Raw genomic sequence first — 23,101 nt, 5'->3', positions numbered from 1 at the left:
CCAGAATGACATCACAGGAGACTTTTGTCACATGTTTTTCTAGGAATAGGATATATCTGAGTTTGTGACAGTCCCTTTAACCATCAGATTAGCATTCGTCAAGAAAGGAAATGAAGTTCATTTAGATGATTTGGTTTTAGTAACCCTAAACTGGTGTATGGTGACTAATTAGGGCCCCTAAGAGAGGGTGATCCTTTGACTTTTTGCATGACTTTGGGTAGGTCATCATCACTCTGTTTCCTCTTACATAAAAAAAGAGAATGCTGCACTTCAGTTTCCTCAGAGATGATGGGAGGATAAAATTAAGTAATGTATTTGAAATTTTAATGCCAGAGATTATTTTAAATATAAAATCAAGCCATAGTGGCACATTTGGTTAGAAATAAGATGGGTCTATTTAATCAAACAACCAGACCAATTTCTTTGACAGAACCGACCATAGTGAAAAGAACATTATAGCTCTGTGCTTAAGCATCCCACAAGCCTCCACATTCCATTTAGCATATAGGATATTTTAAACCTTTAAGGATTTATGTCAGCAGAGCATGTGTGTATGTGAGTGCGTGTGTGAGTGTTAGCGTATGATTGGAAAAGATGATCAGCTATCACAGTCTCCAAGCTGCATTAGTCATTTTTAGCACCATGATGGAGAATGGTGTGAATGCGGTAAATTCAAAAGATTTCTCAAAACTTGACTGTGCAGACAGATAACTGTTAGAATGACATTTGCAGTACAAGTGAGAAAACTGATCCTTCTGGGATCTCTAACTCTGAGTGCTTTAAAGAAGATACAAGACTAAACCCATCCTCTTACACTAATCATTTCAGGAATAGTTTATCTAAAAGTAGCAATGCTAATAAAAGGGAGTGAAGAAGTCAGTCAAACTGCTTATTTCGACTCTATGCCATTAGCAACCAGATCAATTTTCTCACACACATGAGTGCGAGCTTACCTTTTGACAAAAATAACGAAATAGAATTCAGTGAAAAGTGACATCTTAGTTATGGATGTGTAGGTGATTGAAAGATCCAAAGCAAAATGTCTCAGAGAAACTGGATAATTGGGCAGAATCAAGAGGTCAAGGTATACAGCTTCTTGTCCCTGTTAGTCCTTCCTCTTCAGAGTTCAGGAAAGAAGCAGAGAATTTAGCTGCTTAATTCCCACCAAGAGCATTTTAAATTAGAATAGTGATCTTTTAAAATTCTCACTTAAGTATCTATGATTACTGAGACCACTGACAGCCATCTCAGCGTGAATCAAGGAGTCGTTCTGGTAACAGGAATTTGCAGTTGCAGTAAACTTGAAAGAAGTATTTATGCATCTGGAAGGCTATTCAACTGGATTTCACAGGTCCGTGCCTATTTTCTTAGAGATGTGTTTCTTCAAATTCACATCAATGCCTCAGGTCTAACTGCAAATGGGTTTCGAGATGACAGATTTTTAGACCCAGAAGGGAAAAGAAGTGGGCTGCTACCCCGTGATTCACCTTTAGCCAGGCCATATTCTACTAGACCGTCCACTGGTTTTGTGCCGCTCTTCCCGTGGCTAACATGGCATTGCCTCCAATGCTCCACGGGCAAAGCTGCTATTGATCCTCCATCAGAATCAGGGGCAGAGTCCTCCTTGTCCAATGGGGTTAAATATCCCAGAAGCAGCTTATTCTACACCCTCAACCTTTGGCTCCAGAGAGACCCTTAGAGCTGCTCGGAGGCCTTAGGGTTCATAACAGTATCAGGGCAAAGCCCAAAATACTTTTTGGATGTGGACAGGAGCATCCACTGCTGTTGGCTCGTGAGAGGTAGAAATGGAGGAACTTGGAGTCAGACCAACCTGAATTCAAACTCAACTCAGCCCTTGATAAACTGTGAGGTCTTGAGCACTAGGGGTTCAGAACAGCCCTCCCCAAGAAGTGCCAGCTTGGCATATTATTTATTTGAGCTAAAGTTTGGATTATTTTGAGCTAAAGTCAGTGGAGACTTTACTGCCCCTCCCTTAACTTCCTAGAAAAATTTAAACTGGGAATGTTTCCCGGAAAAAGAGTTTTCACCAGAGGTAAACTTTACCTAAGTGGTCCCATCTATAGGGCAGGGCAAACATCTAATTATGACATCTGCTCTTTTTCTTATTATCCTGTGAATTCCCCTCTTTCTTTGGAAGTTCCAGGCCCTTATTCCATTTCTTACATCAGGATGGCATATATATCTCATTTTAGCTTTCTGTCTTTGAACCTCTCATGTATGTGGGGCTCCCCGTAAGTACAAAATTAAATTTGATTTTCTCCTGTCAATCTGTCTCATGTCAATTTCATTCTTAGACCAGCCAGAAGAACCTAGAAGGACAGAAGAAAGTTTTTTTCACCCCTGACTGCACATTACTTAACCTGCCTGAGTCTCAATTTCTCCTTCTCTAAAATGGTTTCACTAACAATTTCCAAGATATCTATGAGGACCAGAGGAAATAGACATAAAGCACCAGATCAGTAAAGGTGCACAAAAATAATGATTTGTATTGTTATTGTAATTTGAGTGGGATCTCGACATTTTCCAAGTGAGCTAGGATTATCATGGGCATGATGTTCTGGTTTGGCATTTTTATAATTCTTCAGAAAAGAATGTGTCCCATAAATGCAGAGCTCAGGTGTCCAGCAGCTTCAATTCCAGGACCAGATTGGGATGAGATGAAATAAAGCCACTTTCTGAGATTCTTTTTGGCCTCATGGACCCATGCCATTAGTGGTGCTCCCTTTGCATGGCAAACTTACATGTCTAGATAGAGTTAGATTCACATCCACGTTCATGCTAAGAGTGCCTGCAAATGGTGTTGAAGTTGACACTAGAAAGATGAGTGGTATTTGGCTTGGTGAGCATAAGAGTGAAGAATTTCTGGTAGAAAGAACATATACCAAAGCCTGGAAGTAAGGAATCACCTGGTGCATCAGAGGAACTCAGAGAAGATCAGTAACCTGAAAATATTCAGGGAGTATCACGTGAAGTCAGGTTGAGAAAGTAGAAGTAAAATCATGCAGGAACTGTGGCTTACAGGGATTTTTGTTTTTAAACCTGTATGCAATAAGAAATTATAAAGACATCAAGCAAGTGACATGAGCTATTTGTGTTTTAAGATCACTGTGGATGCAATGTAATTTGAAAAGAAAAGAAGAATGGCTTGGGAGAAGCAGGAAGGATTCAAATGAAGTAACTCAGGCAAGTCTAGTGGTGATGAGCTAGTGAGGAAGTAGGCAGATGGAGAGAAATGGACAGATATAAGCTTGATTTCAGAGGTAGAATCAATAGTGCTTAGTGATGGTTTTGATAAAGTCAGGAGGTGGTAGGATACAGAAGAGAGGAGTGGTATCAAGGAAGCATCCCAGATTCTGCCAAAAGCAACTGGGTGGGCAAAGATTCTATTTACTAAATGGAGAGCACTAGAAGACAAAGAGGTTGAAAAACTTTTCAGCCATTCATTTTTTCACACATTAAGTTTACCTACCTGTGAGACATCTGAATGGAAATAGCTGTATCTCAGAAAAAGGATTTGGGTTAGATACATAAATATGAGAATCTTTGGCACAAAAATAGCATTTGAACCCATGGAAGTGAATAAAATTATCTAGTGTGAATATTAAGAACGAGGAGAAGAAGGACCCCAGGAACTAGACCTGAAAAGCCTCAATAGTAGAGGTTAAATGGAGGAGAAATGGCCAGCTGGAGAAGGAAAAGGCCAGTCAGAGGGGGGAGGGAAATATATACATACATACATGTGTGTGCGTGTGTGTGTGTGTGTATGTGTGTGTATACTGAAGATAAGAGAGAGGACTGATTCAAACAGGAGATGATACATTGTGTTAAATGCTACTGTGAGATCAAGCAGAGTGAGGAATGGAAAGTATCCGTAGATTTAGCAACATGATCTTCACTGGTAACTTTAGCAAGAGTCATTTCAGCAATGAGGAGGGAAAGAAAATCAGATTGGAGTAGGGTCAAAAATATCTAGTAAGGGCTTCCCTGGTGGCGCAGTGGTTGAGAGTCCGCCTGCCAATGCAGGGGACACGGGTTCGTGTCCCGGTCCGGGAGGATCCCACATGCCGCGGAGCAGCTGGGCCCGTGAGCCATGGCCGCTGAGCCTGCACGTCCAGAGCCTGTGCTCCGCAACGGGAGAGGCCACAACAGTGAGAGGCCCGCGTACCACAAAAAAAAAAAAAAAAAAAAAACCGAAAACAAAAACAAACAAAAATATATCTAGTAAGTGAGGAAATAAAGGCATCACATCTAAATAACTCTTCTGAAGAACTTTCTCTGAAGATTTAAGAAAGAAAGTGGTGGTTTGGAGGAAGCTCTGGGTAGATTCACTAGATTTAGCACTTAAAAATATGACATCCAATTATGTTTGAATTTCAGGTAAACTAAAAAATTCTTTAGAATAAGTATGTCCGATGCAATATTATGGATGTACTTTGCATAAATTATACTTTACAAAATTATGTGTGTGATATTCAGGACATGCTTATTCTAAAAAATAATTCATGGTTGTTCTGAAACTCAAATTAACTGTGAGTCCTGTGTTTTACCTGGGAAACTGAGATGTGGGTTTGAGATACATTTTTTTTTTAATTTTGAGAGATACTTGATCACGTTTAACTGATGAAATTATCTGGCACAAATGGAGAAGTTAAAAATGCAAGAGACAAAGGGAGGTTGACTTCTTCTCAGAGGCTGGATACTTTTTTCCTGCACTGAAACAGAAGAAAGGAGAGCGTGGGTGCAGGTGCAGATGTGTAGATCTGGTGTTAGAAATATTCTGGAGCCTTCCTTTCAAGGCTCCCAACTTTCTTTATAAAGTAGGCAGCAAACCATTCATGAAAGCAAAAGTGGCTTAGGATGAGAATAAAGAGTAGGAAAGACAGGGGCATAGGAATTTGTTATTTCAAGAGTTAGAAAAGATGATTTGGAAGAGAAATGTTAAGATAGGTGGCAGTGTTGAGGACCCAGTTGACACTGGTGATCATGAAGAGTGATTTCAAACCACCTAAAGCATGATTTTGCCCAGTGTTATTCAGATGATCAAGGCAGGCATGAAACTGGTAGATTTTAAAATGGTCTAAAGACCATAAGACACAAGAAGAAAGGTACAAACTCTATTCTTGATTTTAAATAATTCAGGGTAAATCTTATAGGCTACTTCCCTATAAATATGCAAAAAATGAGAAAAGATTTCTTCTCAAATTTGATATTAATAAATCTACACGATTAGCTAATCGCAGGTGCAAATGAAAGGACAGACTGTACAAGCAAGCAGATTTGAGGTAAAAATCAGTTTCTGCTATATTGATGATGTTATTTAAATTCAATACTTCACTCTTTGAAATAGCTCCACTTAGAGCTTGGTTTATTAACTCAGTCCACAAAAACACATTAGGTTCCTACTATGTGCAAGAACTGGCTAGATACTGAATTAATAATACCATGGCTGATGTTTAATTAACAAGAAGAACCTTACAGAAATATTTGACACTCAAATTAATATCAGATATATTCATTTGACTAATGCTATTACAATTACAGTTCAGAGCTAATGGCATTATCGGGCTATTATCACAAAGCATTGCCTCTCTTCTAAAACTCATTTCCATGATAATTCATTGAAATCATCATGAGAACACACTATCTTGATGGGTTTTTACCTCCCAGTGCTCTTCAAGAGAATGAAATCACCCTTATAAGAAAGCCTGTTAGCCCAAATATCACCCAGGCCCGTTCTCCTGCAGTTCAGGTGAACAATGCATAGAGATTTCTCAACAATTTTGAAAGACACTGTGTCCCTTCCCGGAAACAGCAAGTTGATTTCATTTTTATCCACAATTCCCAGGAAGTAGAAATGCAAATTTTAGTCTCGATGCAGACATTGTTATGAGAACAAAGTATTGAGCATGTGCAGATCCGGGGCCCAATCTCCAATCACCCATTCATTCAACAAATATTCATTCTGTCTCCTTTACATGACTTCAGGCAAACAGTTCAGCCTCTCTGTACCTCTGTTTCCTTGTCTGTAATTTGAGGGTAATAAAAATTTGAGTAGTTATCAGATAAATATGAAAAAGTGGTAGAAAAGCCAAAGTTAGAATATAGTTGTTAGGCATTTTTTCCTTCAGGTATCATGAAAATTAATGTGTTTTAAAAATTAACTCAGGTAGGAGAGCTATGAATCTCAAATGAAGCATTTAAATCAGGTTACTGAAAGGAGGAAGGAAAGAAATTGACATTTATTAAGTGTCAGTTATATGCAGACCTTGCTGTATGCATTTCACAAAGATATTATTTCATTAAATCTTCACAACAATTCTTTGGGGGTAGATATTTGTAGCCCCACTATGAATAAGAAGAAAATGAGCTCAGAAAACTATACAAGTTGCCCAAATCATATAGTCAAGGTGGATCCCTGATTCCAAAGCTCTTTTCACTGCACAGGGTTGATTTCCCTGGACACAGAAGCACGTCCACCCTGGAAAATGATGGTTACATCTTTTTAATTGCATAATTCTTGGGTCCCAAGCAAAAAGTACATAATGAAGTGATAGATGTGCCTAAAATAAAGTAAGGTGTAAAACCCACTTCAGTTGTTTCTCAACAATTTTGGATGTTTGCTAGATGACCCCCATTATAAAATAACTTTTTAAAAAGTCTAACAAAATTTGAGATAAATAATTGCTCCCTGTGTCCAACTATCATTTGAAAAATTTCAAAAGGCACATTTTAAGATTTTCAAAGTTTCAATAAAAACAAAAATAAACTAATGGGACCTAATCAAACTTAGCTTTTGTACAGCAAAGGAAACCATAAACAAAACGAAAAGACAACCTGCAGAATGGGAGAAAATATTTGCAAATGATGTGACTGACAAGGGCTTAATTTACAAAATATACAAAGCTCATACAACTCAACAACAAAAAAACAAACAACCCAATTGAAAAATGGGCAGAAGACCTAAACAGACATTTCTCCCAAGAAGACATACAGATGGCCAATAGGCACATGAATAGTGGATCAACATCACTAATTATCAGAGAAATGCAAATCAAAACTACAATGAGGTATCACCTCACACAGGTCAGAATGGCCATCATTAAAAAGTATACAAATAATAAATGCTGGAGGAGGTGTAGAGAAAAGGGAACCTTCCTACACTGTTGGTGGGAATGTAAGTTGGTGCAGCCACTTTGGAAAACAGTGTGGAGGTTCCTCAGAAAACTAAAAATAGAATTATCATATGATCCAGCAATTCCACTCCTGGGCATATATCTGGACAAAACTATAATTCAAAAAGATACATGCACCTCTATGTTCATAGCAGCACTACTCACAATAGGCAAGACATGGAAACAACCTAAATGTCCATCAACAGATGAATGGATAAAGAAGATGTGATACATATATACAATGAAATACTACTCAGCCATAAAAAAGAATGAAATAATGCCATTTGCAGCAACATGGATGCAACTAGAGATTATCATACTAAGTGAAGTAAGTCAGAAGGAGACAGACAAATACCATATAACTTACATGTGGAAGCTAAAATATGACACACATGAACCTATCTATGAAACAGAAACAGAATCATGGACATTGAGAACAGACTTGTGGTTGCCAAGGGGGAGGGTGGTGGGGGAGGAATGGAGTGGGAGGCTGGGGTGAGCAGATGTAGGCTTTTATATATAGAATGGATAAACAACAAGGTCCTACTGTAGAGCACAGGGAACTGTGTTCAATATCCTATGATAAACCATAATGGAAAAGAATATTAAAAAAAAGAATGTATACATATGTATAACTGAATCACTTTGCTGTACAGCAGTCATTAACACAACATTGTAAATCAATTATACTTCAAAAAAATTTTAAAAATAAAGATTTTTCACAGTTCAATTACCTTCAGAATAAAACAGTAGTTAGTGAAAAGGGGAAATACTGCCTCTTCCTCCAAAAAGAGATAGCCAAAGTCTGCCTTGAATCAAAGACAATATGCTTTAGCACTTAAAATAATGCAGTGTATACTTGAGGTATTGGGTAAATCTGGGATTTCAATAGAGAATACTGAAGGGTTCAGAATCAACCAGTTTTTGTCACTTGGGGTATTATAATTTCCAGAATAAAATCTTAGGACAGGTTCGTAAATAGCACGTAACTTGTTACAATATTGAGGCTGTTATCCTGTACTTTGCTGAAGAAGAGTTGGTTGTGATTGAAAACCAGCCAATTCTGATCTTTTATAATAAATCAGAAATGATTTTTAGAAGTCAAATTTTTTCAAAAGTATGTTTGATGAAGTGGTTTTAAAATATTAATTTTCTGCCATAAAGGTAATATATGATGAAATAAATCCAAAGTATAAAAGAAGGGAGAAAAAAAGACTTTGAAAAGATAATAGCAATTATTATTTGGGTAAATTTTCTTCCAATTTTTTTCTATTTGTGTGTGTAGGTATTAAATTTATATGGGTATATATTTTAAGCAAAATTAATGTCTGAATTAATCCTGCTGAAAGCTCAATAAATAAATTTGTATCAAGTACCCACCTTTTGTTCTTTCCTTAAAAACATTGAAAGCATATTTCCATGTCTCTCCAAAAGAATAAAAGCTCACTTTTAATAATTACTTGATATATTTCATTGCATGGATGAATATATATCTTAATTTAATTTGCCTTTCCCTTCTTGAGGGATGTTTAGGTTGTTTCCCATTTTCTAATGCTACAAATATTACTAAGGTGAACATGTTTTATATAATATTAAAGTACATCAACTTATTGTCTCCGTGGAATAGAATCCTGGATATGTGATTGCTTTCAATGAAGTTAAATATTTTAAAGAGTCTTGAGAAGTAAAGCCAAATTGTTTTCTAAAAGGCTACATCAACTATGCTGCCAGTGTGGTAGGATAATACTTGTCTCAATGTATTAATTTCAGCCCTGAGAATATTACTATTTTAATCTTTGTTAATCTGATTAGCAAAAATTATATTCCATTGTTAGTTTAATTTGTGTTTTTAAGAACAGGAAATTGAAATTTTTAATGTTATGAACATTGCTATCTTTTTGTCATTCATAAAATTATATATCATATTCTTTGTCCATTCTTCTTTTGGTCTATTTGTGTTTTCTCTTATTGCTTTCTATGTCCTTGAAACTTTAGAGATATTACCATCATTTATTGCTAATATTTTCCCAGTTTTAACTAAACATTTAATTTTATAGATGAGTTTTTTACATGTGTTTTGCTAATATATGTAATCAATTCTATCAACCTTTATCACTGTGATTAATTTCATTGCATTTATCTATAGTTATGGAATTTTAGTAGATTAATAGTTTGAATAGAATTTTCTCATTCATGTGGACTTAATTTTCATGTTAAGTAAAGATAACACTTATTTGATTCAAATAAAAAAGTTGCACAACATAGTTTGATATATGTTGAGAAAGGTTAGTTAAACCAAAAATATTCCACAACATTGGATAAATGAAATTAATCTGATTAGTTAATGATGAGTACTTTATTTTTATTTATTTATTTTTTTAAGATATTTTTTGATGTGGACCATTTTTAAAGTCTTTATTGAATTTTTGTTACAATATTGCTTGTGTTTTATGTTTTGGTTTTTTGGCCACAAGGCATGTGGGATCTTAGCTCCCCAACCAGGGATCAAAGCCGCACCCCCTACATTGGAAGGCGAAGTCTTAACCACTGGACCGCCAGGGAAGTCCTGTGATGTGTACTTTAATATAGCCTCAGTGCTCAGGTGATCTTAGGACTGTTTCAGGGCTATCTTTGCATCTTGTTCCTTTTAGTTGTCTCTTGATTTTAGCTTAGTATCACCCTCTTTTTAATTATTACAGTTTTATGATATATAATACATACCAGGTATTACTAATCATACTACTTATGGTCATTCTTCATTTACAAAAATATAATAAATATAAGAATCATATTCCCTATGGTTTATACCTCCATATGAATTTTAAAATCATTCTTTTAGTTTTCCTCAAATCCTGTTTTTATTTAATAAAATAAGTAGAAGTTGTTAGCTAATTTTAGGAAAAAAAATAAAAGCTTTTACAATAGTGTTCCGGCTAAGTGTATAACATTTTTAATTTATTCAATGTTTAAAAATTTAATTCAGTAAGATTATTTTCTTCATATATATTCTTAACATTTCTTGTTAGAGTTATTGTAGGCATTTTATGCTCTTTTTCTTTTTGTTGTTATGAACTGAATCATTTTCCCTCATAACAACTCAATGAGATAATCACTATTATATAGGGAGATTATTCATGTTTATGTCTTCATCTTGCGTCCAACTTCTTAAACTTTCTAAGTAAATTTATGAGAATATTTTAGTTGATCCTTTTAAGTTTATAGCAGTATTCTCTAATCTTAAGATAAATATAATTTTTATCCTTATTTTCAATATTAACTCCTATGCTTTGCATCCTCATCAGTACACAGAACTTCCAGGACAATGTTAATACCAGAAGACAGTCACATTTTATCTTGCTCATGATCTTACTATGAATTTTTCTCAGTTTTCTATTAAGCATATGTGTAGGTTTATAAAGATAATCTTAAATGATTTTCTTTACCATAAGAAAATGAAAATTTCTATTTCTTGTTCTCTAAGATTTAAATAAATCAGGTTAAATTTTATTGAATGCTTGTTAAACAGCTCTTGAGATCACCTTTTGATTTTTCTTACTGCTCCTGACATTATCGTATATTTAATTAATAGATTTTTCAATATGAAGTCATCTTAACATACATGGGATAAACAATCCTCAGTAGCATCAATACTTGATGATCTTTTGTTCTGGAAGATCCAGGGGAAAGATTCATTTCTTCCATGAAAATTAAAAGTTGTATTCAGGACCTAATATCTCTTTAGAGAATCATTCTTTGTAATGTTTTCCTGCTATTTGCCGCCATTAAGATTTTTCATCTCTTCTTTGTTCTATTTTGGCAATTAATGTTTTCCTAGATATTCATCCTCCTTGCATAAGATTTTTTGACACTAACATAGCATACTCATAACTAAACATTGTTATTTCTTTTGATTCTTTTGTTGTGTATTTTGATTGGATTTGTCAGGGTTTTTGTTGTTACTGTTGTTACATTTTCCTGCAATGAATCAGCTCTTAGAACTATTTAATATACTTTAAGATATTGACTTTCTGTTCTATTTCCTTCCTCTTACTTTCCGTAGATTTTTTTAAAAGTTATTTTCTGATTTTTTGTGTGTTGAATGTTTAATTCATGTATGGTCATTCTTACTCTAAAAATGAAAACAGTGTGCCTTTAAATCTGTCTCCTAACAGGATTTAAATCTGTATGCCTAAATTTGTAAATGTAATTTTCTCATTTTCTTTATTTTCTAAATACATTGTGATTGTGGTTTTCATTTCCTCTTTGATCAGCTAGTTATTTAGGAGCAGAATCTTCAATTTATAAGAATTTGGTTTGTTGTTGATATTACCTAAACTTCTATAAGTTCTATAACTTTTTTCTTTCTACTAAACAATGTGGTGGTCTTAATTAAATTCTTACCGATTGTATTATTCTTTTTTTATTGAAGTATAGTTGATTTACAATATTGTGTTAGTTTTGGGTGTACAACAAAGTGCCAATCACATTATTCTAATTCTCTACATTATTTTCCTTTTTGCCTATTCTATCAAAAATTGATCAAAGTGTGATGTATGTAATCATTCACAAGAATTATCTACCTGTTATTTATTTCTGTGTTTCCAATAGATTTTGTTATGTTTCATTACCTAAGGGATATTCATTGACATATATTCAATTTGAATTGTGCTTTTTACCAATATAAAAAGATCCTTGATGTCCCTTTGACATAGTTTTTCCTTGGACTTCAATTTTTCCTGAAATCAGTATTTTCTGCTATTTTATTTTCATTTTTGCCTTATGAGTTTCTCATTTTTATTATTATTTTAACCTTTGTCATTTTGTGTTGGAGTGTTTTGTAAGCAACAGTAATAATATATATTATCATCACATTTCCTCCCTCATAGAGATTTTTTTTTTCTATTTACTCATCTTCAAGGTAGAGATTTACTGAGAGGCAGTATCTACTAACTGAGAATGTATATGGATTTTCTTACCTCTGGTCACATTCCATATTTTTGCCAAGATCTTCTGTTAAGGTGCCCCATTAAAACCCAAGTTACTGCAACAAGCAGACTGCTGAGCTAAAGTGAGGACGTTATCTATACCATTTTCTGGTTCTCCAACACTCTGATCAGTGTGATTATAATTTGCAGTCTCAAGCATACGTGACTCTCGCTCACGTTCATCTGTAATGCTTTCCTTCTGAGAACTACAATGCCGTGCTCCCATTACTTCTTGTCTCAGGGTTAATGGAAGTTCCACTCCCCCAGGTATCAATAGTTTAGCAGCAGAGGTACTTGGCGCTGGGTACTGGTTAGAGGGATGTAGGGGAGGACTCCTCCTCCCCAAAACAGTAACTATGCATTAGATCAACAGCAAATACTATAATTCTGTCTAGAGCTGACCTTGATTTCTGTGGTAGGGGCACTTTCTGATCACCTCCTATTCACCCCATTGGGGAGGGAAGAATCCTACCCCTACATAGCATAAGAAGGCTGAATACGTGGGCAGATGAGACTGACAGCAGTTTATTCATCACCTGTGCTTACAGCCCAGTGGACCAGAGCATGCCATGCCTGGCGCTGTGGGGTTGCACTGAGGAAGAGAGGGAACAAGCAGGGTCTGTGGCAACAAAGCAGTGAGGTGATCTCTGGTTCCTACAGGAGGATGTGATTGCTGGTCTGAATAATGTTGAAAGCTGGTAAGGAAGTGAAATCTGTTAGGCTGAGGATAGGGTGGAGTACAGCTCGTCTGGCTAATAAGGAACTAGCCAGGAGGGGACAATATCCCCGTGTGGGGAACATATCTGACAAAGGAAGCAGGGAAATGTACGGTCAGGCCTTTGGGGCCCTGTGACACTCAAGACGTAAAGGCAGCACACGAAATGTTAGGCCTTATAATACAGGGCATAAGATGGGGCAGGAATAAAGTATGTTCCTCTTTTACCTCAGCAGCTTTGTGCTGTTTATAGCCTCATAGCATGTGTGGGTCACCGTATGTATTTTTCAATCCCGTTCCAAAAACCTTAAGTTTAGTGTAAATTACCCCAAGAGTCTCATGATAGGTTGAGTCTCACGATAGGTCAATCCCAGGATTTAGGTGGAAAAGTCATCTTGGGTATTTTAAACGGTATTTGGGGTAAGCTATGTCAAAGACTGCTGTCCAGACGTTTTTAAACTGTTGAGATGCTAAGGAAAGTCATAAAATTAGTAGTTCTGTTAGCGCCAGTAGGGGACTGTATTCGTGCAGTGGTGAGGGTAAGAACTGAGGATTCTGCTGAGTGATGATTCCCTTTACCTCTCTGTGCCTTCACCCTTTAGTCAATAACATACAAGAACTAGCTTAGATAAGTCCATAGTCTGTTTATCTCTAAAATGACCATGATCATTTAAGATAAATAGAAACATTGTATTTAGTATCTATAAAGTCTAATGCTTGAGAGTAATTACAGACATACCTCGGAGACACTGCAGGTTCGTAAAACAAAGCAATAACAAGTCGCGTGAATATTTTTGGTTTAGAGTGCATATAAAAGTTTTATTTACACTGTATATTCCTTGTACTGTAGTCTATTAAGTGTGCAATAGCATTATGTCTAAAAAACAATGTACATATGGTCATAATAATAATTCCTTTGGGAAAATGGCACTGATAGACTTGCTTGACAAGAGTGGCCACAAACTTTCAGTTTGTAAAACATGAAGTATCTGTGAAGTGCAATAAAACGAGGTGTGCGTGTCTCCCTTACTAATCCATGAGCTCCTTTTCTTAAGCAACTTGGAATGCCCATTTCCTGGCACATAAAAATTTCTTAACAAATGATTTTCAAATGAACAAATAAACCTAGCTGAGCAAGAGATATTTGAGGAAACTGTGAGCAATGCCAAATATTTTGTAAGCGCTCTATTAACTCAACAGCCTAACACTCATTACTAACTAGCTGGTTATACAATTAAAGTACGTGACTGGGGCTCACTGTCAGCATTAACAAATAGCACTTTGTCATTCCTTGGACTCTTTATGTGGCTATTTTCTTCTCATGTTGATAACCTGCCTGTCCACCCCAGCTAAGACCTAGAGAAGTCTAGTCAGCCCCATTCGAGACCTAAAGTCTTCACTTTGTCTCCTTTTGCAAGGATACTCCCGATTTCAATCAGGTACTAGAAATGTCAGATGAAAAATGGCACAAATGTGAATTATGACAATAAAAGTTTATAAGCTCCTCAAATAAAGTTATAGTACCTAAGAGCTGAGTCAACTGACAATGTTAAATGGAACATTTTACAACCAGTCCTGGGATAATGATAAAAAAAAAAAAAAAAAAGGCACACAGAACATGAAGAAGTATCTAACAGGAAATGGGCCCAAGATCAAGCTCAGGCTATGTGATTTTGTATGAGCATCTCTAAAGAGGGGAGAGGTGATAACCTAATGCTTATGGGTGCCTCCTTTGTGCCTAACTCCCCACTTCTATTATCTCTTTTACTTCTCATAACAGCTCAGTGAGAGAGGTACTGCTGTCATTTTCAAGAGGAGAAACGAAGGTTGAAGGGGTCCAGTTGAGCAAATGCCCAACAACAAAGCTATTAAATAATAGAGACTTCAAAAGTCTCTCTGATTCCAAAGCCCATACTATTTCCATTGGGTATATCTTTTTATACCCAATGCTATCTCTTTACATAGACACAATCTCTCTATACATATAAAACAAATTTAAGCTTCATAAAGAATCTCTCTCTCGAACTTGATGCTAGTGTTTGTTCCATGTTATCAATTCTGGTGACGGTTCTCTTTACCACAAAGCTTACCATGTAAATTAGCTATACAGTCAATGTTAAATTATCGAAAGGAGGCCAAAATATGGGGCTGGAATGAGCTCAGCACTAGGAAGAAAGCTGAACACGAAAATTATATTTAAGAAAGAATACTACTATATATAAAATAGATAACTAATAAGGATCTACTGTATAGCACAGGGAACTCTACTCGATACTCTGTAATGGCCTATATGGGAAAAGAATCTAAAAAAGAGTGGATATATGTATATGTATAACGTTCACTTTGCTGTACACTTGAAACTAATGCAACATTGTAAATCAACTATACCCCAATAAAATTTTTTTTTAAAAAGAAATAAAGAAACAATAGAGGAGTATTATCAGGAATCTGAACAGGTGGTATGGCACTCTTTCGTTTTATTTTTAAGATAATTCCGCTCACAAACTATCCTGTGTTACTCTTAAATTTCCACTGCCTTTAACTTTTCTAGTACGACATCCTCCTGTCACCCCACATGCACATAATGCCAAGTCACAGTGCTTCTCATGTGTGCCCACCCCGGCATCCCCAGTGACAGAGACGCAAGCACACCGGCATGCCCGGGGGATCTAGCGCCATCTCCTGATAGGCTGGTATTCGCTGTAATTGCACAATTTCTTGGAAATATTGTTTTACCTTTAAAGATCTTACAAAATTGATATTCTTCTCCCTCAGCTGACTTTGTTATAGAATAAAGATAGTCTTTCCAATTACTTGTTATGGACCAAAATGCATGCTCCGGGAAGAATTAATGCCATGTTAAGTCAGAAGCTTTGCATACTCTGTGCAAACTCCTTTTACTCTAGCCAGAGAAACACGGTGATAAAATGGTATAATCGCATGACATGCAAAGTGCTTATGTGAAATGAAAAGGACAAAAATATGAGTGGGATATTAACTCAAGAGAAATAAGGAAACAGGACTGTTTGAACAGGCTTAGCAGGATGGCTTAGGTCTTCCTGAAAATAAGTGTGATGCTATCTCACCTTACCTTGACCTCTCTACCCTGACTCCCCCATTCAAGTACAATCAAATGTTTAGTGTCTGCACACACACACACACACACATTAAGAGGGTTACACAATACCCGACAGACAGACATAGAGGGAAACATTCAGGGAAATTTCTCCTAAATATCAGATAAAGGCAGCATGTCAATATAGCAATAAAACCATACATTTCTATTGTAATGGAACACAAATTAATAAAATGGGGGAGTAGAACTTACAAAATAGCTTTAAACTCAATACCAGATTTCATTATAGGTCCTAGACTATAATGGACACAAGCTAATTTTCATGGTTGTCCATAATAATAGTCATTGGGAAGTTAAATGACAGAAGAGAAGCAGCTTTAAATGGGAAATGGCACAATTATTCACAGCTGTCATGCTTATGCACTTGCTGACTATCAACCTTGAACAGAGCATTTAATTCAAACCCCATTTAAAAGTATACACTGTCAAGGGAGAGGCCAAGAACCATATTCTTGTTCAGGAAGCAACCCATAACCCATGTGCGAAAGATGACACTGAAGATCAAGTCTATTGGAATGTAGATGGATTGCTCACAACCCAATGTAGGAGTTGCTCCTGTAAAAAAGCAAGGAAATGCCAAGAACCTTGGCATCTGACTGTTCACAGATGATCCATTCCTGCTCTCATAATGCATAGCATTTTGAGGGGAAATATTCTGCCCATTCAGAACAGCAATTGAATTTAAGTTTTCTCTCTGAAGATAGATTTTACCTTTTAATCAATCTTTTAAACTTCTGTAATGCTATATATGTGTGATATATTTGTTAATACTAAGATTCCATTCCTGTTTATAAAGTATTGCATAAAAATAAGTGCTGCATGTATAATATATATGATATAATACATCATATTTCATATAATGTATTTAATAATAATATCTCAAAAACCAACTGAAGAACAATTGAATGTGTGTATAAGACAGAGATAATATGGATATAGATACATAGGTGTAGATATGAAAAGAGAGTTCTAGCAAAGATCAAAGTAAAAGTCACAACTTAGGAGCAAAGTAAAAGAAATTACCTGAATCCTAATTAGTTTCATATATACTCAGTTGGACATCAAAAGGAAGTGAGGATTCCTTACTTAGGGGTATTAAACTGAAGGAATTACTCATCAGGTTAAAAGAAAATCTTCACATCAACCAGAGACTGCAAGTATTTGATCGATAGGGTCTGTGATATTATAACAAGGTAACACAGGATAATCTTATCTAAGTTTTCAAAACAAAGTAATATCTGACATCTACATATATTATCTCACTAGCCTTACAATTAGCACATGCAACCAGCTATCTGGTGATGGTAAATATTTTTCATACATTCAATGTATATTTACCAAACAATCCCTATGGGGGTGCCAAGCACTGTTCTAGGTATTAGACATATAATGATGAAAAAGACAAATGTGGCTCATGCAAATTAATAGCATAATCAGGGTTACTTTTATAACCCAGTTCTTCTGACACCTATATTGTATTATGCAAATCAAGTTTTTTTGACCCTCAAAACATTTGGCCTGCCTTGCTTATTATTTTACTGTTAATTACAGAATTAAATGAATTTTAACTATTTGTAGATATTATTCAAGCGAATAAGGCTCTATGAATTATGGCATTATAAAATATTCACAGAAACTTACAACTCCACAGTTGAATAACAATTACATTTGTTCCAAACAGGCAATTGGTTTCCAAACACATTAAACAAAGGCAATTTAGAAAGCTTCTTCTTCTTCTTGGCATCATTAACGTTGTTAAACGCCCTGGGATTCTGGAGTGTTTCACAAAGGTAAGTAAGTGTGTGGTAAGATGAACAATTTCTGAGTCCATGAAAGTGTGATCTGGGAGCCATCACTGAGCCAGTGGGAATCCTGTATTCCATGACTGGACCAGTCAGCATATTAGAGAAATTTAACAGATATTCGGAGCAAGAAATTTCCATTTAGACTTCACTTTTTCTTTACTCTTTTTTTTTAACATTTTTATTGGAGTATAATTGCTTTACAATGTTTAGCTTCTGCTTTATAACAAAATGAATCAGCTATACATATACATATATCCCCATAACTCCTCCTTCTTGCATCTCCCTCCCACCTTCCCTATCCCACCCCTCTAGGTGGTCACAAAGCACTGAGCTGATCCCCCTATGCTATGCAGCTGCTTCCCACTAGCTATTTTACATTCAGTAGTGTATATATGTCCATGCCACTCTCTCACTTCATCCCAGCTTACCCTTCTCCCTCCCCGTGTCCTCAAGTCCATTCTCTACGTCTGCATCTTAATTCCTGTTCTGCCCCTAGGTTCTTCAGAACTTTTTTTTTTCTTTAGATTCCATATATACGTGTTAGCATACGGTATTTGTTTTTCTCTTTCTGACTTACTTCACTCTGTATGACAGACTCTAGGTCCATCCACCTCACTACAAATAACTCAATTTCGTTTCTTTTTATGGCTGAGTAATATTCCATTGTATATATATGCCACACCTTCTTTATCCATTCATCTGTCGATGGACACTTAGGTTGTTTCCATGACCTGGCTATGGTAAATAGAGCTGCAATGAACATTGTGGTACATGATTCTTTTTGAATTATGGTTTTATCAGGGTATATGCCCAGTAGTGGGATTGCTGGGGTGTATGGTAGTTTTTTAGTTTTTTAAGGAACCTCCATACTGTTCTCCATAGTGTCTGTATCAATTTACATTCCCATGAACAGTGCAAGAGGTTTCCCTTTTCTCCACACCCTCTCCAGCATTTATTGTTTCTAGATTTTTTGATGATGGCCATTCTGACAGGTATGAGGTGGTAACTCATTATAGTTTTGATTTGCATTTCTCTAATGATTAATGATGTTGAGCATTCTTTCATGTGTTTGGTGGCAATCTGTATATCTTCTTTGGAGAAATGTCTATTTAGGTCTTCTGCCCATTTTTGGATTGGGTTGTTCATTTTTTTGATATTGAGCTGCATGAGCTGCTGGTAAATTTTGGAGATTAATCCTTTGTCAGTTGCTTCATTTGCAAACATTTTCTCCCATTCTGAGGGTTGTCTTTTTGTCTTGTTTATGGTTTCCTTTTCTGTGCAAAAGCTGTTAAGTTTCATTAGGTCCCATTTGTTTATTTTTGTTTTGATTTCCATTTCTCTAAGAGGTGGGTCAAAAAGGATCATGCTGTGATTTATGTCATAGAGTGTTCTGCCTATGTTTTCCTCTAAGAGTTTTATATTGTCTGGCCTTACACTTAAGTCTTTAATCCATTTTGAGTTTATTTTTGTGTATTGGGTTAGGGACTGCTCTAACTTCATTCTTTTACATGTAGCTGTCCAGTTTTCCCAGCACCACTTACTGAAGAAGCTGTCTTTTCTCCATTGTATATTCTTGCCTCCTTTATCAAAAATAAGGTGACCATATGTGCGTGGGTATATCTCTGGGCTTTCTATCATGTTCCATTGATCTACATTTCTGTTTTTGTGCCAGTATAGACTTCATTTTTTCCATTGGTCCTTATAATAAAATAGTTCTTTGCTCAATTCTAAAACAAGATTTTTTTTCTCCACCATATAGTACCATTTTAGAGTTAGAAATAACCATATCAATAATAAGAATGAATGAGTCATTATCATTAAAAGCAAATATCATTAAACAAATAGCTAGAAATCTAATGATGCTTAAGATTTGGATTCCATTCAGGCCTTTAAATCAGCAGTGACCATTTCAAGGTCAATAACAAACTGTGCAAAATCATTTAGCCAGTCAGTCACCTGAGACCATTCAGTGGCTTAATATGTATTATCTCCCATCCATCCATTGCCAACCTGTCTTCCTCTCACTGACACATTCTTGGATGGCTGTGTTCTTTTGAGCAAATTCTCTAACCTTTCTGAGTCTCTGTTTTCACACATGTAAAATAAGGAGAGTAATTCCAACCTTTTGTGGGCCTTGTAGGGAGATGAATTTTGATAAAGGACCAAGTTCGATGTCTGCCACATAGCAGGAACTAAACAGATTTTTATTTTCCTCACTTCTTTTCATTCATTTATCTATTTAGTATCTCATCTATTGCCACTTATTCCTTGCCTGAATTATTCTTTTGTTCATCTAAAAAATCTCTTTTGGAACATCAGTGGTGTGATAGGCACTGTAATAAGTTAGAAGGACATAAAGTCAGTATCAGTAAATGTTTAGTGTCACCTGTGTCCCTGCTCTCATGGAGCTTATGGTCCAGTATAAGAGAGGTAATTAAACCTCATGCAAGACAGAATTAATGACAAAATCAAAAGTCTTAATGGCTCCCTGAATTTTAAAATTTCTTAGCTTCCAAAGTGTATATTATCGAAGTGACCCTCCAGGATGCATAATTTCCTTAAAATGCCTGTCTCATTCTTCGATTGAAAACCAAATTAGAAAGTCAGATTCTTGCAGAAGGATTCAACAGAAATGTCCCCAGCTTTGCAGCAAAAAGTGTTGGCAACAAAAACTGAAAACGAAGGCAAGACGTTTCTCCCCTCTGTCCATCACCTCCAAGCACGAGTGGTGCCCATCCAGTAACTCTCACAAACCTGCATTGTTTCTCAATTTCAGTTACACTCCCACTGTAAGAGTTGACCCTGTCTTTCATGAAGTAGTTTAAAAGGCAATCTCTAGAGGCAGCCCAGTTGAATCCAGTCCCACAACTTAGCTGCACAAACTTTAAGCTGTTTAACCTTGCTAAGCCTCAATTTCTACTTTGTAAAAAGGAAATAATAAGAATGGTAACTGTGTCATAAGATTGCTGTGAGGATGAGTAAATTGCCAAAGTGTTAGCAGTAATAATAATGGCCTCAGATGTTGCCTTATGCTCCCTTCTTTTTATTCTTTACCTAGACTCATGCTGAGATATGGTTAAGATGAACATGATTGTGGGCTGAATTCAGGTAGCACTAGTGCTGGAACCAAAAACCTACTAGCTCAGGGACTGATTCATTTATTCATTTATCCATTCATTTAACCAACATGTTAAGCATTGTTCCAAGCACTAGAAAAATAAAACCAAAGAAAACAAAGTACTGGTCTACATGGAGCTGGCACCTAGTACTCAAAATATTTAAGTATGATTCTTCTGTAATTGTCGAGCAAGTGAGTTACTGTAAAGTGAGAGATGGTGGAGTTGGGGTTCAGAGAAGGAGGCAAGAATAAAAAATACCAAGAACCAGAGATTGAAGGAACCAAAGATGAAAGGAACTAAGGGATAATGTAGGGTTTATTCAGAAAGAAATTGGATTCTTACCAAATCTTCTCCATCTCCTGTATACTTTCTTTTCTCCTGCATACTTTTTGAGGGAAGGTAAAAAAAGAGAGGGTGAAACAAAGCATGAAGGAAAGAAATTAATTTTCCATGTGTTGAGCATTTCTGTCTTAAGCAGCAGGTTTGTCCCCCTCCCTGTTATGGAGATCATACCATTCCACTTTATAAGTAAGAAAACTAAAGTGAAAATCTAACTAAGTAAATTGACTAAGTTCACACAAGTAGGATTCAAACCCTAGTTTGTCTCCAAAGCCCATACACTTTCTCCTAGACTCTGCTGCTTCTAAGTGCCATAGAGGAGCCCTTTTCCTGCTCCCTGACAGCCCCTTAACTCTTGTGGGGGAGGAAACCAGTCCCTTCAGTTCAACTAACTATACCCACCACCACCTGTTGATCAGCCTCCACAAGAAAAGAATGTGTGTCATGTTTCAGAAGAAAGGAGAATCTGGAAAATTTGCCTGCAGAGATTAAGTAGCTAGAACCAACTACATTAGTTCAAAGGCACACATTGCCTTGGGTATCTATTTCCCACTGGGATTCTTATGGCCCTTGACCATTTGTTCATTCAACCAATATTTATTGTACTTCTGCTATGTACCAGGCACTCGTCAAGGCACTAGGAATACAGCAGTGAATAAAGCAGTCTGAAATTCCTCTCCTCCTGGAACTTCTTCAAAAATGTTTAAGAAATAAGTTACCTTTAGAGGCAGCATGCCATAGAGGGAAAAGGCCAGGACTCTGAATAAGAGAGTTCTGGTTTCAAACCCAGGCTCTGCCAACTATTACTCATACAAACCCTAAGCAACTTATTTAACCTCCTAGAAGTTCAGTATTTCTGTCTGTGAAATGGGGATGGTTCCACCCTTCCAGGGTTATAGTGAGAATTCAGTAAGTTAGGGTGAGCACTGGGCCCTAGCATGCTGCCTGGCACTTAGAAGATGGGAAATCCAGATTTTTCTTGAGTCAAGGATAGAGGGCACACATTTAAAAAATATGTTCATGGATTTTTTCTTTGACAGTGATGTTTTCCACACAGTCTCAGCACCGAATTTACAAACCTTCAGTGCATCTGATAAATCTTTAGAGTGAAATCTACAAGGTTGATAATTCCAGACTTTCCAGTTCTCTCACTGTCAGACTCACTGCAGGTTGTAAAAGAGCGCCATCTAAAGGTCCTCATCAGACACCTTAATATGTCCTAAAACTCCTTTTGTCGTTTTATAAAGACTGTTCTGGTGAGCAGTGCTCTTAAATAATCATCACTGTTGTGCCAGTATCTACGGGCCTATAATAAAAGGAAGACAAGCACAGGGTGAAGGCAACTGATTTATCAAGTCATCTACATCTGGTCCTAAAAAAAGCTTTCTTTCTTTCTTTTTTAGATATTGTAATCTAAATCATTTTAATGCCCAGAACATCAGTGGAAGTAATCTTGAAGAAACACTTCCCTTCCATGAAAGGTCTCTGAAATTTTATGGCAGTACACAGGAATTTTCTTCAAGTATTGATCTTTGGGAAACAGCCCTATGAAACTTTATTTGACTCAACCTGTCTTATGAGCAGAGTATTCCCTGTTTTCTTCGGCTAGACACTATGCGTTTTAGTTTTAGAGCTAATATGTGTGAGGGTGGCCTTATGAATATTATCTGTGTACTTTACAAAGACTAATTATGACTCCTCTAGTCATAATTATGACTATTACGCTTTTGCATTAACATGCTATGCCTTTGAATTAATGAATTAATTTCAAAGTCTAAGTAATTACTCTCTGACAACAAAAAGTTAATA

At 36.2% G+C, this 23,101-nt stretch overlaps 1 protein-coding gene across 1 annotated transcript in view; it reads left to right on the top strand.

Moving 5' to 3' along the window:
- SLC15A5 (solute carrier family 15 member 5) overlaps nt 1-22,843 on the top strand; it is a gene marked incomplete at its 3' end in the record, with an annotated part of 71,827 nt that extends 48,984 nt beyond the window's left edge. The window contains 2 exon segments of the mRNA XM_081248800.1: nt 17,711-17,819; nt 22,696-22,843. Of these exon segments, the coding sequence (XP_081104926.1) occupies nt 17,711-17,819; nt 22,696-22,843 (257 nt within the window).
- Between the last annotated feature and the right edge of the window lie 258 nt (nt 22,844-23,101).

The sequence above is a fragment of the Mesoplodon bidens genome (assembly GCF_964165515.1).
Source record: "Mesoplodon bidens genome assembly, chromosome: 11".
In the NCBI taxonomy this organism is placed as follows: Eukaryota; Metazoa; Chordata; class Mammalia; order Artiodactyla; family Ziphiidae; genus Mesoplodon; species Mesoplodon bidens.
This window is presented reverse-complemented; position numbering and strand designations above follow the sequence as displayed.